General features: G+C 46.7%; 1 protein-coding gene across 6 annotated transcripts in view; it reads left to right on the forward strand.

The window, feature by feature from the left end:
- Window positions 1–13,949: 13,949 nt before the first annotated feature.
- RAPGEF6 (Rap guanine nucleotide exchange factor 6) overlaps window positions 13,950–24,316 on the forward strand; it is a 132,908-nt gene continuing 122,541 nt past the window's right edge. For 2 of the 6 annotated variants that reach the window (XM_037396728.1, XM_037396729.1), the window contains exon 1: window positions 13,952–14,156. In XM_037396728.1, the coding sequence (XP_037252625.1) occupies window positions 14,088–14,156 (69 nt within the window). In that variant the 5' untranslated portion in view covers window positions 13,952–14,087. Of the gene's footprint in view, window positions 14,157–24,316 lie in introns of all 6 variants that reach the window. The other 4 variants (XM_037396730.1, XM_037396731.1, XM_037396732.1 and 1 more) reach the window with 3 other exon arrangements.

The following is a 24,316-nucleotide window of genomic DNA, read 5'->3' on the forward strand; positions in this document are numbered from 1 at the left end:
TCAGAGGGCTGCTGTGGCTCACCCTTCCCCAGGGCACTGCTGCTGGGCAGCGTTTCCAGCCTCCCAAGCTCTGCCGGCTGGCCTGCAAGGCTGGATGCGTCGTGTGGCCTCTGGGAATGCACAGCTTGGCGTGAGCCATCACCCTCGTGTCACCCACTTGGGCCTTAGAATCACAGAGTCACTGAGGTCGGAAAAGACCTTTGAGACCAGTCCAGCCACTAACCCAGCACTGCCAAGCCCACCACTAGCCCACGGCCCCAAGCACCGCACTGACGTGTTTTTTAAACACCTCCAGGGATGGTGACTCCACCACCTCCCTGGGCAGCCTGTGCCAGTGTGTGACCGTTGTGCAGGTCCCCTGTTCTCTTACACCCCGTCTCCTCCTAGGAAGCATAGTAGCAGGGGGAAGCATGTTACTCCCATGTCTTTGTTTATTTTCATTGCCAAGAATATTTGTACAGCAGCAGAATTTGATTTCTGAACCTCTGCCTGTTCCAGCTGTTTGCTCCCAGCTGGAGCTGAAGACACCTGCTCCGAGGGTGGGGAGTCCCCGCTGAGCTCCTGCCTTCAGCTGCGCTCCAGAGCACCAGCCTCCGCAGGGCACCAGGAGCTCCGTGTAACCACCGGTAATTACTGCGGAGAGGCAGAAGGTGCAGGAGCAAGGCAGACGACAGCGAGTAGCTGGGCCTGTGGTTTGAGGCGTCACTGCTGCAGGAAAGGCGACTTGAAGAACATCCTGAGTGTTTGTGGTGGGGCGCCCAGCGGCACTGCTGCGCTGCCGGCTGCGGGCCCTGCACAGCCGCTCTGCCACGCCATCAGCTCCGGAGCAGTGCCCCGTGCTCCGTCCCGAGCCGTGACGCTGGTGCACGTCAGCTGAGCCCAGCTCTGCCCGGTACCTGTTGCTCAAGGTCTCTGTGGGTTTGAGCAACGCCCGCCGCGGCCGGTCTGTGGCAGGGCAGCCTGTGCACGCCGCGCTGGCCCACCAGCGCCCACGGGGGACCCGCTGGCACCCACGGGGGACCCGCCGGCACCCACGGGGGACCCGCCGGCACCCACGGGGGACCCGCCGGCTGGGCTGCACGGCTGGATAACCGGCCCCGTGCTCTGCGGGGTGAGCCCGGCCGGGCGGCTTCCTCACGCTGGGGCTCGGGCGCTCCAGCCCCGCCACAGGCACACGTGGTTGTTCCAGGCCAGATTTCCACCAGAGCTCCGTCCCGGCGCCTTGCAGCGCAATCTAGCCACGGCCCGGGCGCTGAGCACCCGAGGGTGGGCAACCGTGGCTCCCGGGCAGAGCACGGCAGAGCTGCCTTCAGCACCGATGGGCAGCCGGGACCAGCCGGAAGGTCCCTGTCGCAACACCCCAAAGGAAGAATTTGGGCCGGAGGTTGGTCCCGGGTTTCAGAAGCAGCACAGGAGAGAAGCAGGGACCTTCTCCTTGTGACACAGCTGCTCTGCCTGTGCCCCGTCCCCAGCCAGCCCGGGGGCAGGGAGAGGAGCCCCAGCTGGGGTCTGGGGGGGAGGATGGAGCGATGCACCCCTCGCTCCCCGAGCGCCTCTGTGCTTTGTTTGCTGCTGTTCTCCATGAGGACCTGCAACCCAGCTCCTTTGGTAACAGTTTTGCTGCAGATGTGTCTTCTCAGAGACGAAGAAAAGACCAAGGAAAGTCTTCAACATTTATTACCTGGGGGCGAGGGTGGCAGGAGGGAACCGTCCTGCCCTGGCTCACCTGTTCTCCCACTACCAAACCAGAACCTGCAGGAACGAGAGGGAGCCACAGCTGCCAGAGGTGGGGGCTGTCCCTGGGCCCACCAGGTTTTACCCAGTAAAAGCATGGTTCAATGCCGGTATTTTTTTGTTGCCAGGTTTTATCTATCCTGCACTTTCTAAACTGCTAAGAGAGAGGAACTTTCTCCAACCGCTATGCTTTTGGCTGCTCCTTCTAACCACTGTAACCAGAGTGTCTGTTTAATCTGGAACTTGCTTTTTCTTCTTCGTTAACTCCTTAGCATGAGCTTTTGTGCTGCTGGTAGGACAGACCTAGCTTTTTTCTTAAGGAAAACCACCAAGGAGGCACGGAGAGCTGCAGCGATGTCCCGCCGTGCAGGCCACATGTAGCTTTGCCGTGTTGGAGCGGTTGCGATGCGCAAGGCGCAGGACTGTGCACTCTCATCGTTATCTCCTTCTCGAGTAGGATGGGCTGAGGTCGCACTCTGGGACACACGTATGTGTCGCTTGTGGCATCGCTGGGGTTGGGTGGGACAGCTGAAGGTGGAGTTTGTCCCAGCCTGTTAATGGAAAACACGTGTTTTCCTTGAGTGGCACAGAAAATGAAAGCCGTGTTTCTTATGGAAGTGCGTGTAGTCGGGCTGAGAAAGATGGGTGAGAGCGTTTCCATGAGAAATGAGCATCTTACTTCCTAAAGACAAAATACTTCAGTTTTCTTGGATAATATAATGAATTTCTAGAATGTTTCCACTGATGTCACCAGTGATGGCAGCAGTGAGAGCGCACGGAGGCAAAGCTTGAGCCCGTGTAGGGGTGACGATGGCAGGTCGCTTGGGCAGCTCCCAGCGCTGCCATGGGATCAGTGGTGGGACCTCTCTGGGGCAAACGGCCTCATTTAAAGGCTCTGGCGTGGCGAGCGCGAAAGGTCATTGCGCTGCAAAGGCGTTTGTAAACCATGACTTTAGGAAGAGGGTACAAATGGGTTTGTGCGCTTTATTTTCCTGCCAGAGATGCTTTTCACTTTGGAGAAGCTTGATGCATTTGAAAAGACTACATTCAGCAATTCTTCTATAATTACTTCAAAATTACAGCCACGAGCAATTATATTTTTCAATAGCTTATTGAGTGCACTGAATCCTAAGAAATTAACTACCAAGTTTTCAAGGAGCAGATTTATTAATAGCAGCTGTAACTAGAAATCTTGTCTAATTTTGATCACTACCAAAAGAGCTGAAAGGGCTCCTGTTTGCATTTATTAACAATATGACTGATAAAATTTGCGGGAGACATTCTTGGTGAACAAGATAATTACAGCTGTGTTGCGTGTGCCTCAGTAATTAATGATTGTGCGCTTTATTCTGCAAGCTTGTTTTTCTTGTACGGCTCCAACAGTTTAAATAAAGGTCCTGATCTCTGTCATTTCACATGACAGTGTTCTGGGGCTGGTTAGGCTGTAAAAGCCATCAGCCTGGAGGCAAATTTATTTTTCAAAATACAGCTTAAATCTGCGAACCATTTCTTAAATTATAGGTTAGGGTAAAGCAGGCCCTTCCCAAGGAAACAGATACAGGTTTTTTAAGAACTGTAGGCTTGAATTCATTTAGTATTAAAATGGAGGGGCCTGCCCTGGGCTAGTGAGAACCCCCATGTCGCTGGCCATCGCAGCTCTCCACAGCCACAAATTCAGGCTCCCAGTCTTAGGGGGACAATAATCCGTAACAGAAACACAACTTTTCAGATAGGTTGTAGTTGACTGTCACATCCTTGTCTGGTTTTTCCGGGGCTCACTCGCTGCTGACCCCGCTGGATCGCAGGCTCCGGCGGCAGGTCACCCTCGGGTCTGCCAAGGAATCGCCGGCTCGGGCAGCAGTCGGCAGAAGCCACGTGGGATTTGACCAGTGCAAGTCATCAGGCTCAGGAATACGGGGTGAATTCCCTCTTTTTCAGAACATGTACCACAGAGGCAGTTTTAGAGGCAATGTCTTCCATCAGCAGTGTCTGTCCTCTGCCTTCATCACAGTCAAAGCATGAGGGCTCATTAAGCATTTCTAATTAATTTGTGATTCAACTATTTCCTGTTCAGACGGTCAACTGAAGAGGCAGCTGAGCATCATCACTGGAGCACGTGGCGGTCCTGCTACCTCAGCAAGGAAAATACTTTCCCAACAGACCTGTCACCCCCTCCTTGCCCACGGTGTTACCTACAGTTTCATCTGCTGGCCCTGGGGGGCTGGCTGACGGCCGGCTGGGCATGAGCCCCCGGGGTGGCAGAGGAGGCCAGCAGCATCCTGGCTGGTATCTGAAACGGTGTGGCCAGCTGGCCCAGGGCAGTGACCGTCCCCTGTGCTGGGCACTGGGGGGGCTGCACCATGAACCCTGGGTTCAGGTTTGGGCCTCTCACTGCAGGGGGGACGCTGGGGGGCTGGAGCGTGTCCAGGAACGGGCAGGGGGCTGGGGAAGGGGCTGGGGCTCCGGTCTGATGGGGGGCGGCTGGGGGAGCTCGGCCTGGGGAGGGGGCGGCTCTGGGGGCCTGGTGGCTCCCTACGGCCACCTGACAGGGGGGCTGGGCAGGGGGGGTCGGTCTCTTCTCCCAGGTAACCAGCGACAGGACAAGAGGAAACGGCCTCAAGTTGCGCCAGGGGAGGTTCAGATGGGGGAGTAGGAAGAATTCCTTCACGGAAAGGGTTGTCCAGTGCTGGACCCGGCTGCCCGGGAGGTGGTGGGGTCATCGTCCCTGGGGGTATTTAAAAAACACGTCGGTGCGGTGCTTGGGGCCGTGGGTTAGTGGTGGGCTTGGCAGTGCTGGGTTAGTGGCTGGACTGATCTCAAAGGTCTTTCCCAACCTCAGTGACTCTGTGACTCTGACCACCGCCACTGGTAGGCAGTGCGACAGTCCCTGCACTGTCACCCCTGTGGGGCCTCTGGCACCTGTCTCCATGCACAGTCTGTCAGTGCCGGCTACTGGCCAGACCCCAGGAGATGCCTTTGCAACTACTGGTAATTCCCACCCCGGACACAGGGTCCTGCTGAGCTCTGTGCTCTTAGTTTTTTACTGTAAAAAAGCCAGGACATACTCTTACTGCCATTTTTGGTTGCAGAGTCTTCACCATTTGTGAGCATATCCTTCTTTTCGACCACAACTGGAAAAAACTCTGGGGTGGCTCCTGCTCCCTCAAGGTCTCCTTAACTGCAAGCCCACAGACTGTTTCCATTTCTCTTGGTACCTTCTTGGAAAAGTGCAGTGCATTTGTAACACCCTCCCGCAGACAGAGCCAACCGGTAGTTCATAAAATAGCAACTACTACGCAATTATTTACATAAAAGAAAACACTTGCACAGCACAGGCAATTTTGCTTTGGACAAAGACAGTGATGAAACCCAACATTCAAATGCAATGCAGACCTGCATGGAAAGAATCTGCCCACTAGCCCAAGCGCTGAGAAAAATATTAGTCACTAAAGCAGTTTGAAGAATTCAGATGCTGAGATATCTGCTGGTACCATCCATGGCTTTTAGCATGCCGGTACGGCACTGAGGGTGTTCCCAATGGCATGGAGGGGAGCTGGGGCACTCGGGGGACAGCTTGTCTGCGACGTGTCAAAATACAGCGAGCCCCATTCAGCTTTCCAGAAAAGTCAAAGTTTGCTGGTTCAAGTTGTGCAGTCATTTCATATGCAGTTATTAAAAAGAGTATTTCCTTGAAAAGATTGTTCTTGGTGTCGGGGTGTTTCTGGAAGTCAGTGTGCTTCCTACAGCCTTGGTTTCTGCATGAATTTTGTTGTGTTCCCATTTCTAATGGAAATTGAAAATACATTTCTGCCGATAACCCAACCGCAGCCTCTTCAGTATTTCGACTGGGGAACGTTTGCGTCTCAACCTTCACCTAGGTGGAATGTAAGGTCTAAAACTCTAAAAAACCAGCTTCTGCCTCAATATCATCACTGTCCTACTTGATAGATCTTTCCCTGATTTTTAAATTCATAGTAGGAAACTGGGAAGAAAAAAAAAAAAGCAGCCCATTCTGCTCTGAGTGACACTACTTCCATGTGGGGTAAGTGACTGGAGGTAAGTGATATTTGTGTACTTAGGTGGCATCTGGTTTTATTGGGCGGTGCACTGAGCTGCGCACTTGATAACTTGCATCACCGTATGAATCACACGATCATCTGACCTCCATCTAGCTGCTGTTCTGCTTTTATTTGCTCTGCTCCCTACAAGTTACAGTAAAGGAAATTCTTCCTGTGTTTCATACACAACGCTTCCTTTCATTCAAGGAAGACTGTGAGCGGTTGTACTTTTAGCATTTAAAAATCCAACCGGTTCAATCATCCACTTGAAAAGCACAGGATGGAGTAACGCTTCCCTCTCCCCGCACATGTAACTCCCCTGCCCCGGCAGCCCTGCCAGGAGGTGCTGCGGACCCTGGGGTGGGATGGCAGGCTTTGCAGTGAGGGTTCCTCCTCATTTTGTGTGCCGAAAGGAGAAGTGAGCAGGTTTTGCAGGAGCTGTCTGACCCTGCACGCTGGCTCTTGCAGGTGCTGTACCTTCGGCTCCCACGCTGCGCCTGGCGAGGCCGTTCCTTTTGGGTCCGTGTCCCTCCACTGCAGCCGAGGAAGGACGGCTGGCATTCCTGGATGTCTTGGCTTTTTGATGTATGAAGGGAAAAGAGAGTCTGGTGGTCTCTCAGCACAAGCACCTCAGCTGTCCACTGCAGGAGAGCTTCTGGGCTGTGAGAAGAGGCCACCCCGGGCTCTGGGACCGATATCCCCTGCCATCACTTCTACCATGATACAGAATTGCTGTGGGATGTTACCAAGGCCAGGGCCTCTGGAAGGAGGGGAGGAAGGGAGGAAAACCACACCAAGTGGAAGAAGAGTCATCTGCAGCTCTTTTTAAAGTTAAAAATAGGCAGGATTTTGTCTGCAGGAGACAGTTTGTTCTGTTATGCTGCTGACATCATGTGAGCATGCCATACGCTTCTGCATTTGAAGACTAAAACCGACACGCTGAAAACAGGAACTTTCTGGATATTCTGCATGCCTGAGACTTAATGGTTTCAGCGAGCTCCCACCATCTCATCCATATGGTTGTGCTTGGGTGGGGGAATGAAACATCTCATTAGCTCTGTAAGGTCATTAAAAGCTGGAGAACAGATCATAAGGAATAATAAGGTTGTATGTCATTGTGCGAAGGCAGATGATAAAAGCAACTGCCTCTGACACCGAGCGCTTCAATGCAAGGGGACCCAGTTTAACAGCACAGAGGAGCTGAGTGCTTGCTAACGCACTAATGTCAGTGGGAGCTGTTTATACTCTCTTCATCAAAAAAATCAGACCGACAGCATCAATATGCGACTAAAACCAGAGGATGATACAAGGAGTTTTGGCCCACATAACTTTGCAATGAGTTCACCAAGCATTCCTGGCTCCTGGGCCTGAACCGAGTCTTCTCAAGTGTGCAACATTTCTTTGTAATCAAATTACAGTTTATACACACACACAGAAACAGAAGCACAGAGACACGTATCTTCCTACAAACATACAAAATATATGCACACAGTGGAAAGCTGATGTGATGCTGGCTGAATTGTTGCACTGGTCTCAGGGATGACAGCAACGCTCACGGTTGCAAAGTATCCTGCTGGTGACACCAGCAGCAAGAAAATGGTAAGAACTGCAAGTCTTCCCCAGCCTTGATCTGGATCCAAATGCTGTAATGGTTCTCGTAGGATTCACAAATAAGTAGCATATATTCCATTGCATAGAGCAGAGAAATAGCATGTCAGATGTTTATCCACAATTTCTTAATCTAGTTGATTGCCAGTTAAAAGTCTAGACTGTTGGCCTGTTATTTGGCAGCAGAAAGGTTGTTTATTATTTTTCCACATGCTCACAGAATTACTCCATTTACTTAAAAAAGGGGGAGGACTGAACTCCTATTTACTCTAGTCTTCATCGTATTTAAACTGGCTCCTCTCCGTAGGCATGCCCTGTTCCTTTACTAGCTGAAAATGTTGTCCACTTAGAAATGTCACAGATACACAGAATGGTAATATGGAGTTATGCAAGCCTTTGGCTTTTTGCCTCTGAAAACAGCTACTCAGTAGAAAAATACAAATACCATTGCATGTTCTCTCTGGGTTACAACAGGTCACAGTCACAAAATCCCCACTGTTTGTGAAATCGTCTTGCAACTTCCAGTTGTACAACTTGAAGCTGACCCCCGAAATTAATGAAAGAGACATTAAATGTTTGCAATAAGATATGTTGAATTGGTTACTGTTGCCAGATTAATGGTGGGGAGTTTCCCATGGCAAGAGTGTTCTTTCTTTTTGTTTTGCTTTTGTTATTTTTCAAAAGTCTTCATCTTATCTGTGCCCAGCCCATTCTTTTACCCACCCTTCTCTTCCTAATGTTTTTTGGCATGAGGTTTCCTGCTACAAATGAAGAAAATCTTTCAGCTAAAGTCTTAACCTGATTATAACAACAAAGAAAATGCAAATGGAGTAGTCACTAGGCTCCAGATTGCCTCCTGTCAGGGCCGGTTCCCGCCCCGCCCCCCCGCCCCCATCTTTAATTTTTTCAGGCTAGAGCTTGGACATCTGTATACTGTTGCTGGATACCTCCAATATCTAGACAGGTCCATATGCTCTTTTAGCTTTTGCCAACGAAGTGCTGGGGCTGGAATCAAGTATCTGTAGGTTGTGCATAGTAAAAATACAACAGCAGAAGGCAGACAAACCATTTGATAGAAGAGCCTGTTTCGTACAGAGCTGTTTCATTGCGTTTGGGGCAAGAACTTCTGCCTTTGAGCGAACAGCTGGTTTTATTTTAGATGGTATTTTATAACAATTTTGAATGGTTTTGTCAGTTCTTATTCAGTTTTATCAGACACTTTTGATAACGTTGTACACTATACCATGCCTGGGGCAGATTGGATGCTCTGGTGACTTGGCAGGAGTCCTTTCACTCCTGCTCCCGCTCACTCACATTCACAGAGCTTGGTAATTCTGCAGCAGCGTGGCGGCAGGCGCAGGATGGGCAGCCAGCCATTCCTCACTTCACTGCACTTTTTGAGTCACTCAGCAGCTGGCACGGGAGAGGAATGCCCCTCTTGATACGTGTCTCTTCGCATTTGGACATGGACGGGAGATGAGGTAGACAAGAACATGCGTGAAAGTGTCATGAGACAGCCAGTGCTATTTCAACATAAATAGCTTTCACTGTCCTCACTGGCAACTTTCGGACTCTGTATCAATGCATGTCTTTGTTTTCATAGAAACTTTAGTAAATGAATAGCCAATAACTTAATTAACTGTTTGCTCCTAATTTGGGAACTAGGACTCCAGAAGTGATCTGGTGCACGACTGGCAGGGAATTACCTGACATGACGGCCATGGTGTGATGTTCCTAACCCCACGATGCATCTCAACCATGAAATATTTGCTATTTCCGAATTATCACCTGTCCTCCACAAAGCCTTTCCAAAAGACATCCCATAAAGTGCCCTCAGTCGAGAGACGTCCCCTTTCAGCTGGGAGCTAAGATGTAGGAAATTGTTAATCTCCCCAGCCACAGCTACAGCTCAGTTTGCTCCAGGGAGCAGCTGGGGCTTGTCATCCCCCTCTCTTTGCATGTTAATACAATCTTAAAACCTTTCAATCTTAAGGCTCACTGTATTCACAGTACATTCACACCAGCACTCAGCACATTAGAGACCCTCAAAGATGTGTGACAGGGAACGTGAAAAGCAAGGGAAATTGCCACCGAAGGTAAAGCATTGTATCCCTGCATTTAGAAGTCGTTAGGCTTCATTTGTTTCAGTCTTGCTGATTAAGGCTGAAAAATAAGGGGTTTACTGTCGTGATGAGCTCCGTCATTGCTTAGGTGTACATGGCTTTCTAGTTTTACCCTTCAGGAAAAGTCTGTACGTGGAAGGAAAGCCATGCTAGTCTTGAGTTAAAGAGAACAAAGATGAGTATTTAGTCTTAAAAAAATTGTAATACAGCAGAAACACAAAGATCTCACAGTTCTCATGCTTCATTTTGACATTTTACCATTATCTTTTGCATTGAAGCTTTAGGAATATCCACAGCGGGGAACTTTGCCTTAGATGGAGTAAAATTAGTGGTACAATACAAAATGACCATTTCATTCTTTCTATTGATTTTGCAGAAATAATTTGGTATTTCATATTTTCTGGGACATAATTTCAGAAATTGAAATTCTAGGTTGCAAAATGCTGCTTTAGACAGGACATCAATGTTCTCATCTGGGTACCTGTTCAGTGTTGGGCCATCTGCAAAAATGTAACTTTCCTGCAAAAGGTGCACTTGCACAAAATCATTAACTATCCCTTTGCCTCCCCACTTTCATGCACTTTTACTGAATGTGTTCTATTTGGGAAGTTAATCATCAGAATAAGCATATATGGTAAAACAATCTGAAGAGATTCTTCCCAATGGGGGATCCCAGAACATTTTATTTTCCTCTATTCAGGCAGAGAATTAGTTTGTATGTCCTCCTTGCGGTATGTTAATTACATACTTACTAGTAGTCATTGCCAATGATTTGAATAAATCTCTGAAGGGGAATTTTTTCCAAAGCTAAGAAACCAAAACCAATAGCCCAATAGCCGTATTGGAGGATGAGAAGAAGGAAATTGCCAGGCTGTAATAAAACTCACGGGAATGAGAAATATATAGAATACATCAAAATACAAGTAAAAAATATTTCAGTGTCTGATGATCATGTATCTTTCCCACTGGGAGAGGTGAGGAAGTTGAGTTTTACCCTGAAGAATCTGGGATGTGCACATGGTCGTGAAAGGCATGAGATGGAAAGACATCTTTGGGAGTGTCAGTGAACCAGAACAATTGAGGGAACATACCAGGAGGAGATGTTCTTTGCATTTTAGCTGATCTTCTCAAATTCATAGATGTTTGAAGCAGAAACGTTTAATCTCCTGAGACTGCAACTCATCTGTATAAATAGCAAGACACCTTCAATTCTTATATGCAAGACTACAGATACTGTTCTTTTCCAATAAATAAAAACCTATGTGATAACTAATGATGCTTTATTCGGGCAGAGCGACACAATCCAGACAAAAGGGAAGCAAATTTTCCCCTCTGCACAGACAATAGGCATCCTGCTTGGCCACCTCCTTTAATCCCAGCCCTGAAATTACTCACTTGTGAAAGCTTCTTAATTGTGTTTAACTACATAGGCTTTACCATGTGGAGACATAGGCTGTAACACCAGTAAGCAGTTAGGATCATGACACTCGTTTCCATTGTTCTCCAGATATTTGGGAAAATAAACCTGACAACTAAAATAGCCCCTGGAATAATTGCAGCTATTAGAGCCATTACCTACCCAAATTCAGGCATTTTTGGAGTGAGGAAAGTCTTGTTTCACGGGTCAGTTGAGCCAAGCAATTAAATTGGAATGGCAGCTTTGGCTCCTGTCGAGTACCTCTGTCTACCTTACTGCTCGATCCATGTCTGTTGGCCGATGTACAATGAATATGACAATCTGTGTGCAAAAGAAAAAGGAATACTTAGGTTACTGATTTTATTTTCATGTTGAATGCCCACTTTGTTATTTTGATTGCAGGAATGCTGAACAGCTAGAACAGGTGGTAGAATGAGTTACCTCCTAAAAACTGAGATCAGGATGTAAATCATTACAGATCCTTGAGATCTGGCATGCATAGATTTCAGTTATGCTTTTTATTCTAGTCTGCCATCAAGTTCTTCTTTCCCCAGCCACCTGCACTTGGGGAGTACTGACTAGTCTTTTATACGATCTTTAACTATAAACTGAGCTGATAAAGAAAAGTTACTTGATTTGCTATTACATCGTTGGTTAAAAAAAAGAAAGAAAAGAACTTGAAGGAAAAAATAAGAAAAAAAGAATCTCTTAATAAAGGATTCATGCTTCAGTTCTTTTCTACTTGCTTCTCCTCAGTTACTCAGGAGAACTTTTTATCTCCAGCTTTTCAATTTGAGTTCCTGGCAGGGAATCTCAGAAGATTCCCACACTACTGGAAATAATATTTTATGTACTCAAGTTGAAAAAGGATAACATGTTCTGCCAAATAAGAGTACAAACTTCTGACCTTTGGAACAATAATAGACGTGGTATTTGGAAACATTCATTTTACCACAGCAGTTCAAAATGAAGTAAACAAACAAAAAACCAAAAAATATTAGTCTCAATAGATTTTATGGGACTGAAAATGTGTTGTTACCTGATTGTTGTTTTTGAGAGCATATTATATTGTCTCTCTAGCAGTTGTAGTGTAATGACTTTATTCTGTTAGGAACAGTTGCTTTTAAGATCCGGGCTAGGCTCAGCCCCAAAAATTCTGCAGTTAAGGAAATGTCAAATTTCCTCAGATTTTTCTTTGAAAGAAACACTAGAAATATTATAAAACAACTTAATAGAAATATTATAAAACAATTGGAAGGGCCAATAGAGTCCTTCAGTACTACAAAGACAATTGTGCCATAAAGGGCAAGCGGTAAAGAGAATGGGAAGGAATAGCTGGAGAAAGGGAAGAAACAAAACCACTCTTGTTTACTAGGAAGGAAAGGACAAACACAAGTTGTGTATCTGCCTAGCTTTGATCTCATGAATTTATAAAATGGAACTTGGTGTAAGGAAGGAAGTCTTCAGGGGCATGTTTGATAGAGGGCTGCTTCCTGGTGTCCCCGAGGGGCCACGGACACTGGAAACACACGTCTGGGGGGGGAGTCGGGAACTAGGCCAGGTCCACTCTGTAAAAACGCCGCAAGACTCCGTGCAACTGTGTTTTATTGCAGGCTGAGGTCCAGCTTCGGTAGGTCGGGCATGCTGGGCACTGCAAGGCCTGGTGGGCAAAGCGGGGATGGGGTCACACGCCTGGGGACACTGCACCCCACAGCCCCGGGTCTGAAGTCTGGGACTTTTAGAAGCTCAAGAGTTGAGAAGGTAAAAATATTCTGTGAACTGTAACTGTGAGGAACAGGCGGGAACGCCCACGCGGCCCTGGGGTAATGGTGAAGGACGTCCTGATGGTTGGTGTCATGGCGAGGAAGTTCTCGCTGCCTGTGGAAACTCTTAATGGAAGAAGTAAATCCCATTTGACGTCAAAATGTAATTAATGCAGAAAATCAGTTACGCCCGGGTGTAAAGGCGCGGCAGAAGGTGTTTTTACGAGACGCTCGGCAGGTGCCCCAGAACGGCAGCCTGTCAGGGGGAAGAGGGCACGTAGCACCCTGGCGGGCCGCGCTGCCGCCACCCGGGGCATCCCGCTGCCTGGGCCGCCGGGCCCGGGACCCCACGGCCCGGCCCCCACCGCCCGCCAGGCCGCGGCCCCGCGCCGCCCCAGCGCGCATGCGCGCACCGCCCCAACCCTCGCGAGCCTTCCCTCCGCGCCGCTCCTTCGCCCCGCCCCCTCCCCACCCCACGGCAAATGGGGGCGGAGCTCCACAGCCCCGCCCCTCAGCCCCGCCCCGCCCCTCTTGCTGATTCTCTGGGTTGAAGTGCCCGCGCTCGCACTTTTCTGCTTGGGGGGTGATGTGCGCTGGGTGAGCGGGGCAGGGGGTCGGGCCGGCGACGGTGGCTGCAGGCGGCCTGAGGGGAGGAGCGGGCCGAGTTTCGGGCGCGCGCCGAGCCGAAGGAGCCTTTGGCGCCGCGTCGCAAAACTCCTCGCCCGCCCGCGTCGCTTTGTGCGGTCGCGGCGGGCGGAGCCGCTCGGCGTAGGGGGCCGAGCGCACGGGGAGCGGGCGGGCGGGCGCAGAGTCCCGCTCCGGCCGGTAACTTCCCGCAGCCCGCGCGGACTCGTCTCCTGCCGGCGGGGCCGCGCTGCCGCCTGGGCCCGCGCGATGGGGAGCGGCGCCGGCCGCCGGGGGAACGCGGCGGCGGGAGCCGGCGCCACCCGCCCCGCGTCCCGCTGCTGAGCCGGCAGCCGGAGGCGCCCCGAGCGCCGCGGAGGAGCCGCCCGCCTGGTGAGCAGCCAGCCCGGCAGCGGGCACCGCGCCCGCCCCGGGGCCTGCCCTCTCCGCCGGCCCCGGCTCCCCCGCGCTCTCCCGCCTCGGCCTTTCCCTCCCCGCCCGGGCCCGCCGCAGCCCGTGAAGCGGCGCGGCCTCGGCCGGGCCCCCGGCGCGGGGAAAGTTTCGGGGCGCGTCCCCGCCCCGCCACGGGGCAGCGGCGAGAGGGGCCCCCGTGGCGGCGGGGCCGGGCGGCAGGATCGGCTGGGCTGGGCTCGGCTCGGCTCACCGCCCGGTGTTTGTCCGCACTCCCGGCGCGCCTGGAGGCATCGCCCCCGCCTGCTGTTCCCGAGGACCTGCGGACCCGGAGGAGCAGAGCAGTAGAATGAGCGCTCCTGTGGAACCCAAGATCAAACAGGCTTTGCGAAAGAAACCATCAGAGAGGACCCCGGAGGTAAGGGGGCTGCAGCGCCTTCCCCGCCGGGTCTCCTGACTTATATTTTTCGTTATTTTTGCTTTGCGCCGGTCCGTGTCCCGCAGGCTCCCTGCGGGGTGCGCCGTGCCTGCGCCCTGCACACGGCCGAGCCGGCGCCGCAAACTTCTGCCTCGAGTTGGGTTATTTGCTTATTTCTGCTTATTTCCGCTTTCCGAAGCTGGACCTCTCGGGACCGACAGCGTTTCAAACTTGCAGTACCGCGCCCGGTAGGGCATACCGCGCCTTACGAACTACTTCGGGCAAGCTGTAGGAAGAAGCAGAGGTAGATCACTGAAAAGTAAAATCAGGCATATTTCAGTGATGCAAAACTTCTGGGAAAAGCTAGCGAGCTGAAGGGCTTTACTTACCTGTGCAGTGATGCAGATTTAAACAAAACCAAACTTAATTATGCTTCACAGACTTCATAAAGAGATGTTTCCCCAGTGAGTGGGAGTGTAGAAATGTGTGAGGCTGGTTAGTTACAATAAAACACATTTTCAATTAACTGCCTTCTCTGTCCCTTCCCCACAAGCTAGTCTGTAATCAGCCGTGTATTTTTGGGAATGGTAATGCCACAGAGCGTTCATTTAATAATGAAATATGTTTGATAGTATTTATGTTTCGCTGAAAGGCCGATTGGAGTTTGTCTGCATAGTTACCCTAGCTTTTTTTATTTGTTTCCCTTACTGTGATTTTTTTTTTTTTTTTTTTTCCAAAACATGCTCAAGAATTAGTGGTATGAAATGATACGCTCTTTTGAGTTTGTCCCTTTTGAGACCGGGAAACATCTGTTCTCCCTTGATACTTCATGAAGAGCAGCATGTCCTGCCTGGTCTTCCTTTTAAGTGAATTATCTAAAGAGTACTCGGGGAGATCTGACACAGAGGCTGCTTCGGAGTATGTCCTAGCAGGATAGAGACCCCAGTTCCCCTCCAAAGCACTCTTGCAAGTGCGTAAAATGCCCAGTGTTTTCAGGCCCAATGTTTACTTTGCCTTGGGATATCGGATACATTCCTCCTTGTGTTTCTGCTCGCTAAATTAATGATGAAGCAGTCTCTATTTCTTATTTTTATCACTCCCCTCTTGCTTCAGACCTTTCTTTCCTTCCGTTCAGCTGTAGTCTTCGGTTAGCAAAATTCCTTTCCAGTGTGGTTTGCAGTGTTGGGCAACTGGGTTCATCACAGCAGTGTCATTCAGGAGCTAGCATACCACGCTGGCTTGTCACGGGTTTGACTTTGGGCAACAGGTAATGTGGCCTGGCCCGAAACATCTGCCCACTGCTGCTTCTTGCTAAACTGATATCTCATGGCTATGTAGGGCTTTTTAGTTTTAGTTTGGTGTGTTTTTTTTTTTTTTATTAAGCCATCCCCAGTTTTCCCCCCAGCAGTTATCATGGAATTCTTTAGGATTGTCACATTATTTTGGCCAAAATTGCCTTAAAATAGATATTTTGATTAACCTTGTAATGCTAAACTGTCAGATATTGTTGTGCCCAGCTGCAGTGGACCATGCTTGTGGGGGCAGGTGTAGATCTATTTAGATTCCCATTGAGACTGATGGTGGGGTTGTGTGCAGGTTTGAATTTGCCAAGGTATCTCAACTGTGGAAAAGAACACATCTAACCTTTGCCAGTCTAACTAATAGCACCTCTAAAATGATTTTAAAAGGCCATCCCTTGTTAATCTGGTCCTTTTTTTGGCAAGCATTTAGAGACACTGCACAGTGAGACTACTTGTGATTAAAGTTAAACATGTACTTAAAACTTGGCAGGATTGGGTCCTCTGTTCTTGTTGCCTGTTGCTGAGTGGATAATTACAGCCAAATCACTTTTGTTTTCTTTGGGTGCTTTTGTTTATGTACATTTAGAAACTGACCTGATTTCAAGCAAAGCACTTCCCTGTTTCAACAGCATGGTGTGTAAGGGGTCCCCTTGCTGGGATCTGTACTACCTGTTCAGACACAAAGCAAAAAAATTGATTCTCCCTGCCATGGCTGCGCTCTGCTGAATTTCCCAAGCATATGCTCTGAGATGTGATGACAGATGGATATAGGGTGATAAGGCAACCAGAGGAAACAATTGCAGTGTAAATTATTTTTTTGTTTGTTTATCGCACCAAGTGTCCTGCTTTGTCAACTTTCTTCTATCTGCTGTAGGCCGCAAGACTTTGTTTCGGCTTCCCTGACCTCTGCTTAGCGCAGCCATCGGGGTCAGACCCGTTTCAGGTGTCCCTGTGCAGGGTGTATGAGCTGGTGACTCCTATCTTGAAGGATCCAGTTTGTGCACAGACAAAAAGTGTGGATTCATTTCTGCCCTCCTACTCTCCTGGAAAGGTGTCATCAGCTCCTCCCACACCAAATGAGCTGCATGGGGCTGCTCATGCCCTTGGACTGCATTTTTATACAGGAAAACCCCTGAAATTCCCCAAACTCTGATTTTAAGATAAGCCGAAGCTGCTTGACCACATGAATTTCGCTCCCTTTCAGTCCATTTCTGCGCCCCTCTCTGATCTGCAGTTTATATGAGCAGTTTACCTGGGTACTACAAATTACAGGGTTGGGGCTGCGCTGATTAGCAGTGTGGTCTGGTGCTTCATAACTATCATCTGTACAGCCGTCACTGGAAAAATACAGATAAATAATCCATACGTCAGATTTTGCTTATGGGTGCTACAATTATCCGTGTGATTCTGATTTTTAGGACTTTTTCGTTTTACTTTGTAAGATCTAAGGAACTAAGAACGGAGATATTAAAATAATGCCCTAAAATAAGTAAATTATAGAACTATCTTGATAGCTTGCTCAGGTAAAAATTTTAAATCTTGATGCTACAAATATTTTTGTTTGGAAAAATCTCTGTTAGGGCAAGTTTTCAGTGTTGTGGTAACATTCCAATGTTTGCTAATTGTTGAGTGTATAAAGTTATGCATATTAGACATGTACACACTTGATTTTTTTTGGTTGTTGTTGCTCAGATACTTCCTGTGCTATAATCTTTAATTTATTTGGTGGAGGGAATTATTTTGATGAACTCCTAGAGATTGTAGCTAACTTCTAATGATGTGTACATTTTCACGTAATATTGTTCTGTTTATTCTGTTACTCCATTTAGAAATTTTCTTTAGTACTACCAAAGGCTGGGAAATATTTGAATTTTTTTTTCTTTTCTTTCTTCCCTCTGCCCTGGTGCATCATAAAAATATACAGGTATGTGATGCAAGCTTACCTTTCTTGTCTGCTTGTGGACAGATTGCCACTCCAGGAGTAAAACTTACGTCCTGCTTGAGTAAAACTTATGACTAGTTGGTTACATAGGTTGACTGTGACTGTGTGCTGACACTGTATGGGAATCTGCCTGTCTCTCCGGTTCAGTCTGAAAGTGCAGAATTTGCAAGGGTTTTCTCAGATGTTCTTTTTGATGACACATTATCCTAAAAAAATCATCTCTTCAGCGCGCACTGTCTTGTCAGATAGAGGAAACCTTTGTAGTAATCGGACACAATCACTTTTTTAAAAAAAGCAAAGAGTGTAATACTTTATATTTGAACTATAGGATTTCATACACTTGTTAAATATTTTACTATCTGGATTTTTCTTCCAGGGTTGTGCTGATGTCTGTGTGGTGTTAAATGTGCGAGTATTTACACACACAGATCCTCTGGTTCTAACAGGTTGGGAATGTGGGATTCGCATTCCTCCGTGCGGTGTTCTAGCTTTGTGGTGCACATCAGGGTGCCTGTTTCTTGTGTCACAGGTTGGGGACATTAGTGATTTGGGAATATTTTAATAGAAGGAAATCATTTGTTCAAAGCAGTAGGAGGGAAAGACTAATGTTTATGCCACTATGGGTGCATGCTGTCACTAAAGGTTTAATTTTTTGAGGCCCGGAATTCCTTATCAGATCCATACAAAGGCAGTGATGTTAGTCCTTTGGGGAGTGGTTTAATGCCAACCTACAGATAAGGTCTCAGTGACTGATCAGGCAAAGTACCAAATGATTATGTTCCTTTTTTTTCCTTTTTCCTTTTTTTAATTCTCCTGTGAGCATGCTCTTTTCCATTTTTGATGGGTCTTCTTCCCCACATAGTCTCCTTTTAGTTCTTCATGACTTTATTCTAGATAGTATTTCCTTTCAGTGGTTCAGAAGGCTTTGCTTGCGTTGGACTTAAAGAGTTGGAGTTTATTTTTATACTTCAAGCTCTTGTATTTTCCTAACTTTGTCTTGTTTCAGTAATTCTCAATTAACGTTAATTCAGCCTCATTTGGCAATACTAACTCCTCCTTCTCTTCCTGTTCCCTTTTTATTAATGCAGTGGAAAGAGGAAAAAAACCAGTTTGCACAATTGTGTCATAACAGTGTCTGCTGTTTTGAGCGTGTATGTGATGCTTCTCAATATCTTATATATATGAGAAATAGATCTGCATGAATCTAAATCATGCACAAGTAGTACATTGATGGGCATTATAAAATGGCTGTAATAAATAAAATAAATTATTGCTGACAGCATAACAAAGGCACTCTTGTACTGTAGCACAGCTGAGCCAAACAGAGGAGAACATCTGCTTCTTGTTTCCAGAAATAACTGGTATTTTGAAGTGGGTTTTTTCATCCTTTTAATTATTTTCTGTAAACTCAGTAGGTGAAACAGGGGATTAACCTTTGTTAAAATCCATTGTTTCTGTAGTTTGCAGTGAGCTTTTAGGAGTGTTAATCTAACAACAGGGTTGTTTTTGGATAGCCATGTAATGTCATCGGGATTGTAGAATCACTACAAAAATCCTTATGCTTGCATTTACCTTAAAGCTGAAAAGAAATTTGTATTAAATGAAGTTGCAGATGCTGGGGTGTATTTACTAAAAATTCCTTACTGTTAGTATGTGGGCCTCCTAAACAGGGAAAGAGAAGTGATGGAAACCTGACTCCTGTCATAATTTTCTACTACCTAACCTCTGTCTTACATTTCCGTTTTCCATTTCTCTTTTTTTGTCATCTGTTCCTTCATAGCTGATGCTTTCTAAGACTTTGTCATGTGAGTAGCAGTTCTGGAGCTCAGACTCTGAGGACAACCAGCAGTACCTGGTGTTAAATACTTGGGCTTGTTCTTAGCTCTCTGCTTTGGTGTCTGCCAGAGGGCCCCCCCAAACTGTCTCATCGAAGGTGAACTGACTGGTGCAGTGTAACTTTCTTCCCTTCCCTTGCAGAGACTTGGTTCCGTCTTTGCATGTGACTGTGCTTGGAAGTTGGAAAAGACCTTTAAAGTTGATGTATTGGTTATCCCTGGTGATAACCAGAGTCATTGCAAACACGTACTGACATGCCTGCAGTTTACTACTAATAAATTCCTGGCTGGGTTGTTCTGTACCTTATGCAGATTGCCTTTCTGTACTCATATGACAACAATTATTATTTACAGTTACAAGAACATAAAACCTTGTAATGTAATTACGAATACATTATAAGCAGTCTTGTGAAGGTGACAATTGCAGTCGTGTTTTCGTTCTGTATGATTGAAAAATTCAAAGCAAAACAATCCTCTGTTTTATTAGTAAAAATGTTGAGTGACTGCAGCTTTAGAGGGAGTTGGGAGTGCATGCACTCCGGTCCTGCACGCAGCTTCGTCGACATCATGTGCTGTTGGCATCTTTCAAAGACTAGAAAATACTGGATTAGTCTCTTTAAATAAAATGTGTTGTAAAACCTCTTTTCTTTTTATAGCCATCTAGTAAAATTAAAGTTCAGAACAGTGGTACCTGAGGAGTGGCATGGATATCATATTGGTGGCTGACAGCTCTCAAGATTGTCTTATTCACAAGCAGAACATAAGTTTCCTTGTTAATGAAGCAGGTCCTGAAATTTTTACTTTTAATGAAACGGTAGTAAACCTTCTCTTTTTCCTTCTGTGCTTCCCTGCCACATAGCTTTCAGTTGAAGGTAAAACAAAAACACTTCATTCCTTCCCCCCCCCAAGCTGCTCATCAAATTAATGTATTTAAGCTCATGATAAATACAGCGTTGACAATCCTGGAGGATTGTCTGACAAGCCTCAGAGCTTTGGGAGAGCTGCGTCTCTTCAGCTGCCAGCTTGATGAGTTAGGAAATTTTTAGTGCTTACATTTTTCTCTATTTTGTCTTGTAAGAATGCTTTGGGTTGGTAGTTGTCTCTTATTATTTTTAATAATTAAGATATATTATTATATCTTATTACAGTGTAGTCTGGTAAGTCTCCATCTCAGTTAGACCAGTGGTTTTCCTGTAATAAAAAAAGCCAAGCATGCAAACTCAGGTGCTACCTCATTTTACTTCTTGGTAATTAATTTTCATAAACTTTGTGTTTGCACCTTGTTTTCCAAGATCATCAAGAATGATGTTTTTTGATTGACACGTCTCAATCTTTTATTCCAAAAATGCAAACAGATACCAATCAATGCATGTTTGCTGGTAGTCAGTCGTATAAACATCTCTGGGAAACCAGCACAGCTAAAATGCGGTGTCCCCCTTGTCATGACTGGGCAAGGTTAGATTTCTCTTCTGGGTAGTTAAAACTAACCTCCTTTTTGCATTATTAATCTGTGGCCAATTGTAGGGGCAACTTAGAATGTGCCAAGCCTTAGTTAAAATCGGTGATATTTGGTTATTTTACTACAGTTGTTTTCATTGCCGTGTGGCCACAGCTCCACGCCTGCGATGTACAGTTGGTTTGCCTGTTTCTTGGCCAGAAGTATTCAACAACCTGGCATATGTTTCAGTACCCAAATAATTCAGATTATCACTAGTTGGAACCTTAAGTACAACACACTTTCTGAAGCTGAAATCAGCTCTAAATTAGTTGCACTTAAAAAATAAAATCCATCTGTTGTTTCAAATGAACCAAAATACAATATTGGAACATTTACCAGTTTTTAACCAAACGTTAATATATGTAAATATTCAGCTATAAGGGCTTCAGTGTCTGTCTTAGGAAGGTTTTTTGTTTGTTTTTGACCAGTTTTTTTGAGCTTTTTTGTTGTGCTTTCAGCAGCAAGACAATGTGTTGCTAGTATTAGGCTTTTGATTATTTATGTCTCTGAGACACAAATAACTTTATGTTGAGCCTTAGACAGGGTACCATGTTCACAGAGGAGGGCTTCTGGTTCTGCAGCTGTTGTCTGTCTGGAATACCTGCAAGGAAACTTTGCTAGTGGTTCACAGGAATAAATATTTTTTTCCAGCTTTCTTAACAGTTAAGGCCTGTGGACTTCAGTCAAATATATTCATGGTTCCAAGCAAATAAATCAGGTTTCAGGGCACTGTTCTAGCTTCAAGTACATATACTGGCTTTATTGAAGTGTCATTGACGAATAGTTTTTTCTTAAGTTTAGAGTCTGTCTAACAAAGTTTCCTTGTTCAGGAAATTTAATATTAAACAAGCAGAGAAAACAGCATGAATGCTGCTGGGTGAGTGAGTTCTTTTTTTTTAGTCTCTGTCTGTATTAACCTGTATTGTGGGAAGGGATGTCAAAGGCTGTCCTGGAAAGGAAAACAAGGGCAGGAGTGAAAGGAGTAAAAGAAACTGGTGGAAAGAAGGAAACCTTGTCATACTCAAGGTGCCCTGAAGTAGGTGTTGGAATTCTCCTGATTAATTATTTTTGAAAGAGCGTTAGAAACCAAAGCTTAGAAAAAGTCAAAGCCAAACCCACGCGAAAAACCTGCCACAAAAGCATTTTCGTCACCTCTCAGTTTGTGTGAAATGCCAAAGAAAGTAAACTTGTAATAGAAACTCAGAAAAATTAAATTATATTGAGTGCTTGTTGTTTGTCGCTTAACCTAGTGTTAATAACCTGGGATCACAACAGTTCTTCCATCTATAGCTGTGGCTTTATGGTTGCTGATCTGCCTGGCAGCTGAGGTCCAATCAAGGCTTTTTCATGGGGTAAGTAAGTAGCTGGTGCTTACGTCGGTACGGTGCAAAGCAGTCGGCATCACTCCTGGAAATGTCCCAGTGGTTGGCTCGGTGGGATGTGTTAAAAACTGGTTACGGTCACACTGGTTTCTAAAGCATCTCCCTTTTAATACAGGTGTGTGAAGAGTCATGGGGGCTGCTTTGCTGCTGCCTTCCCTGGTGTGGACAGAGCCTGGGGTTTTTGTTTGCTGTGGCCACTGGGACTTCCTTCTTTAACCCAAACATCTCGGTACCTGCTGGTACGAATCGTGGCAGACTTTAACCTCTACCTGTGCTGATACTGTTCTGTGGAGGACCTTACCTCTTTAGACTTGTAAGAGCAGAAGGGTCCAGATGTTGCTTCTGTGACAAGTGATGCTTTTTGGTTTTGTGTATTGGAAGGTTTATTCTAAGTTAGCCGCCCTACCCCTTTCCTCCTACCTGCTTCACACAGCTTGGTAGCCAGCCAGAACCGGCCAAGTTCGATGCTTCATTTTCAATTCCCAACTGCTGTTGGGTCATGACTAATGCAGATTCCTTCATTTAGTGTAAAGTCTGCTATACAGAACGTGGATGTATTAAAGAGAAGATCAAATTACAGTGTGCGAATAACTGTGGACAATGGCTCATGCATGTTGGCATTGTTGGCAGCAGGTTCAGGGTTTCTGCTCGGTGAGTCACGAAGTTACACATGACAAGGTGAAAAGCCGTTCCACCACCCTTGTTTGTCTGCTGGATGTAATTTCCCATTCTGATTTGTTAAAATGAAGTGGTGAGTAGGAGTGTGGTTCTGTTATGGGGTACAAGTGACTGGATATCTCCAAGCATGGTCTTAGCCTTTTGAAACGTGTAGCGCTCCTGTCTCAAAGTGCAGGTCCAGCCCACCTGAGGAAGAGAGTGTGCAGTTCGACTGGCAGGTCTGTCTCGGCTAGACCTGAGCCTTGGGGAGCTTGAGGAATGCTGATGCAACTGATGAGCACAGCTGTGTGCTGCCTGGTCTTGTGGCTTTGCGTACTTCTTGTGTCTAAAACTTCGTGGAATTACTGAATCTGAACATGCTAATTAAATGTAATGAACATACGGTATCTCTCTTTTGTGTAGCTACACAAAAAAGTCAGAGGCTATTACCTAATTTTACTTGCTCCTGCTTGTTGGGATTCATTTGAAGGAAGCAGGGCCACAACAAAAGGGGTAACAAAACATTTTGGCTTTGTTATTTGTGTGCCAGTGTTGCTTACTTTCTGTGACTGTTCTGTGTGTGCGTATGTATGGGTGTCTACTGCGCGCCTTATGTACATGACCTTTAGGTACCTTTTATGGAAGATACATATAATTTCCTTTAAAACCTTAAAAAAAACCTTAAAAAAATTATTTTATGTTCTAAGATGCTCTTACACGTGTGAATCTTGTATGGGAGGAAAAAAGGTGATTGTGTTGCTAGTTCTGCTGCGGATCTTGCTGGTTTAGAGGGTGCTTTTGTGGGGACTCTGCTCCTGGATCTGGGGCCAGAGCTTCCTCTGGCTGGTGATGGCAGGTGATTGTCTTCATTCCCCTTCCCTCTGGAAGAGCTGTCCTTCATCTAAAATAAATGCTCTTGAATATTTTGTGTCATCCTTGAAGGAGTCTAGAGTCTGGTGTGTGGAGGAACAACTTTGTCAGAAATCCCTGTTACCAGGTGTGGTCTGATCTTTTTGTGGCATTTTATTTTGTTTGTAAGCTTCTCATTCCGTTATAGCCCTGATACGGAGAGATACTCTAGCTCTGATTTAGATAACATTGTGCTTGTTGATTCAGTGCTGGCTGGTTGTTGGTTAAAAGAATTTAAGAACCTGGTGTGAGTGTAGGTAGGAATCTGTAATCAAACATCTCCAGCATACGTAAAGCTCCTAGTCTTCCTTTGAAATTATTCTCACAGCACAAAGTCTCCTCCAGGTCTCTCACCTTTCACTCCTCTTTCCTTCACCTTGGTTCAGAAAGTACAACCTGGAGGTTAGGTGTTGCAGCCTGATCTCTGACAGGGGCCCGGGTGTGTTTGGAGGAGGGTTTTGTGGCTGATGCTGCTGCCTGTGAGACATGGCATGCAAAAAGCTCTCTCCGCCTCGTGCTGTCAGTCTGTCGCGACAGCAGCCCTCAGGGAGAGCTCCCACACCATGGCTTGCCTCAGCAGGGGGGTTTGGTGGCTGGTGGGGGACCTGCTCTCTTGGGCTGATTATGCTGGTGGCC

This window comes from Falco rusticolus, chromosome 8 (genome assembly GCF_015220075.1).
Source record: "Falco rusticolus isolate bFalRus1 chromosome 8, bFalRus1.pri, whole genome shotgun sequence".
NCBI lineage: Eukaryota > Metazoa > Chordata > Aves > Falconiformes > Falconidae > Falco > Falco rusticolus.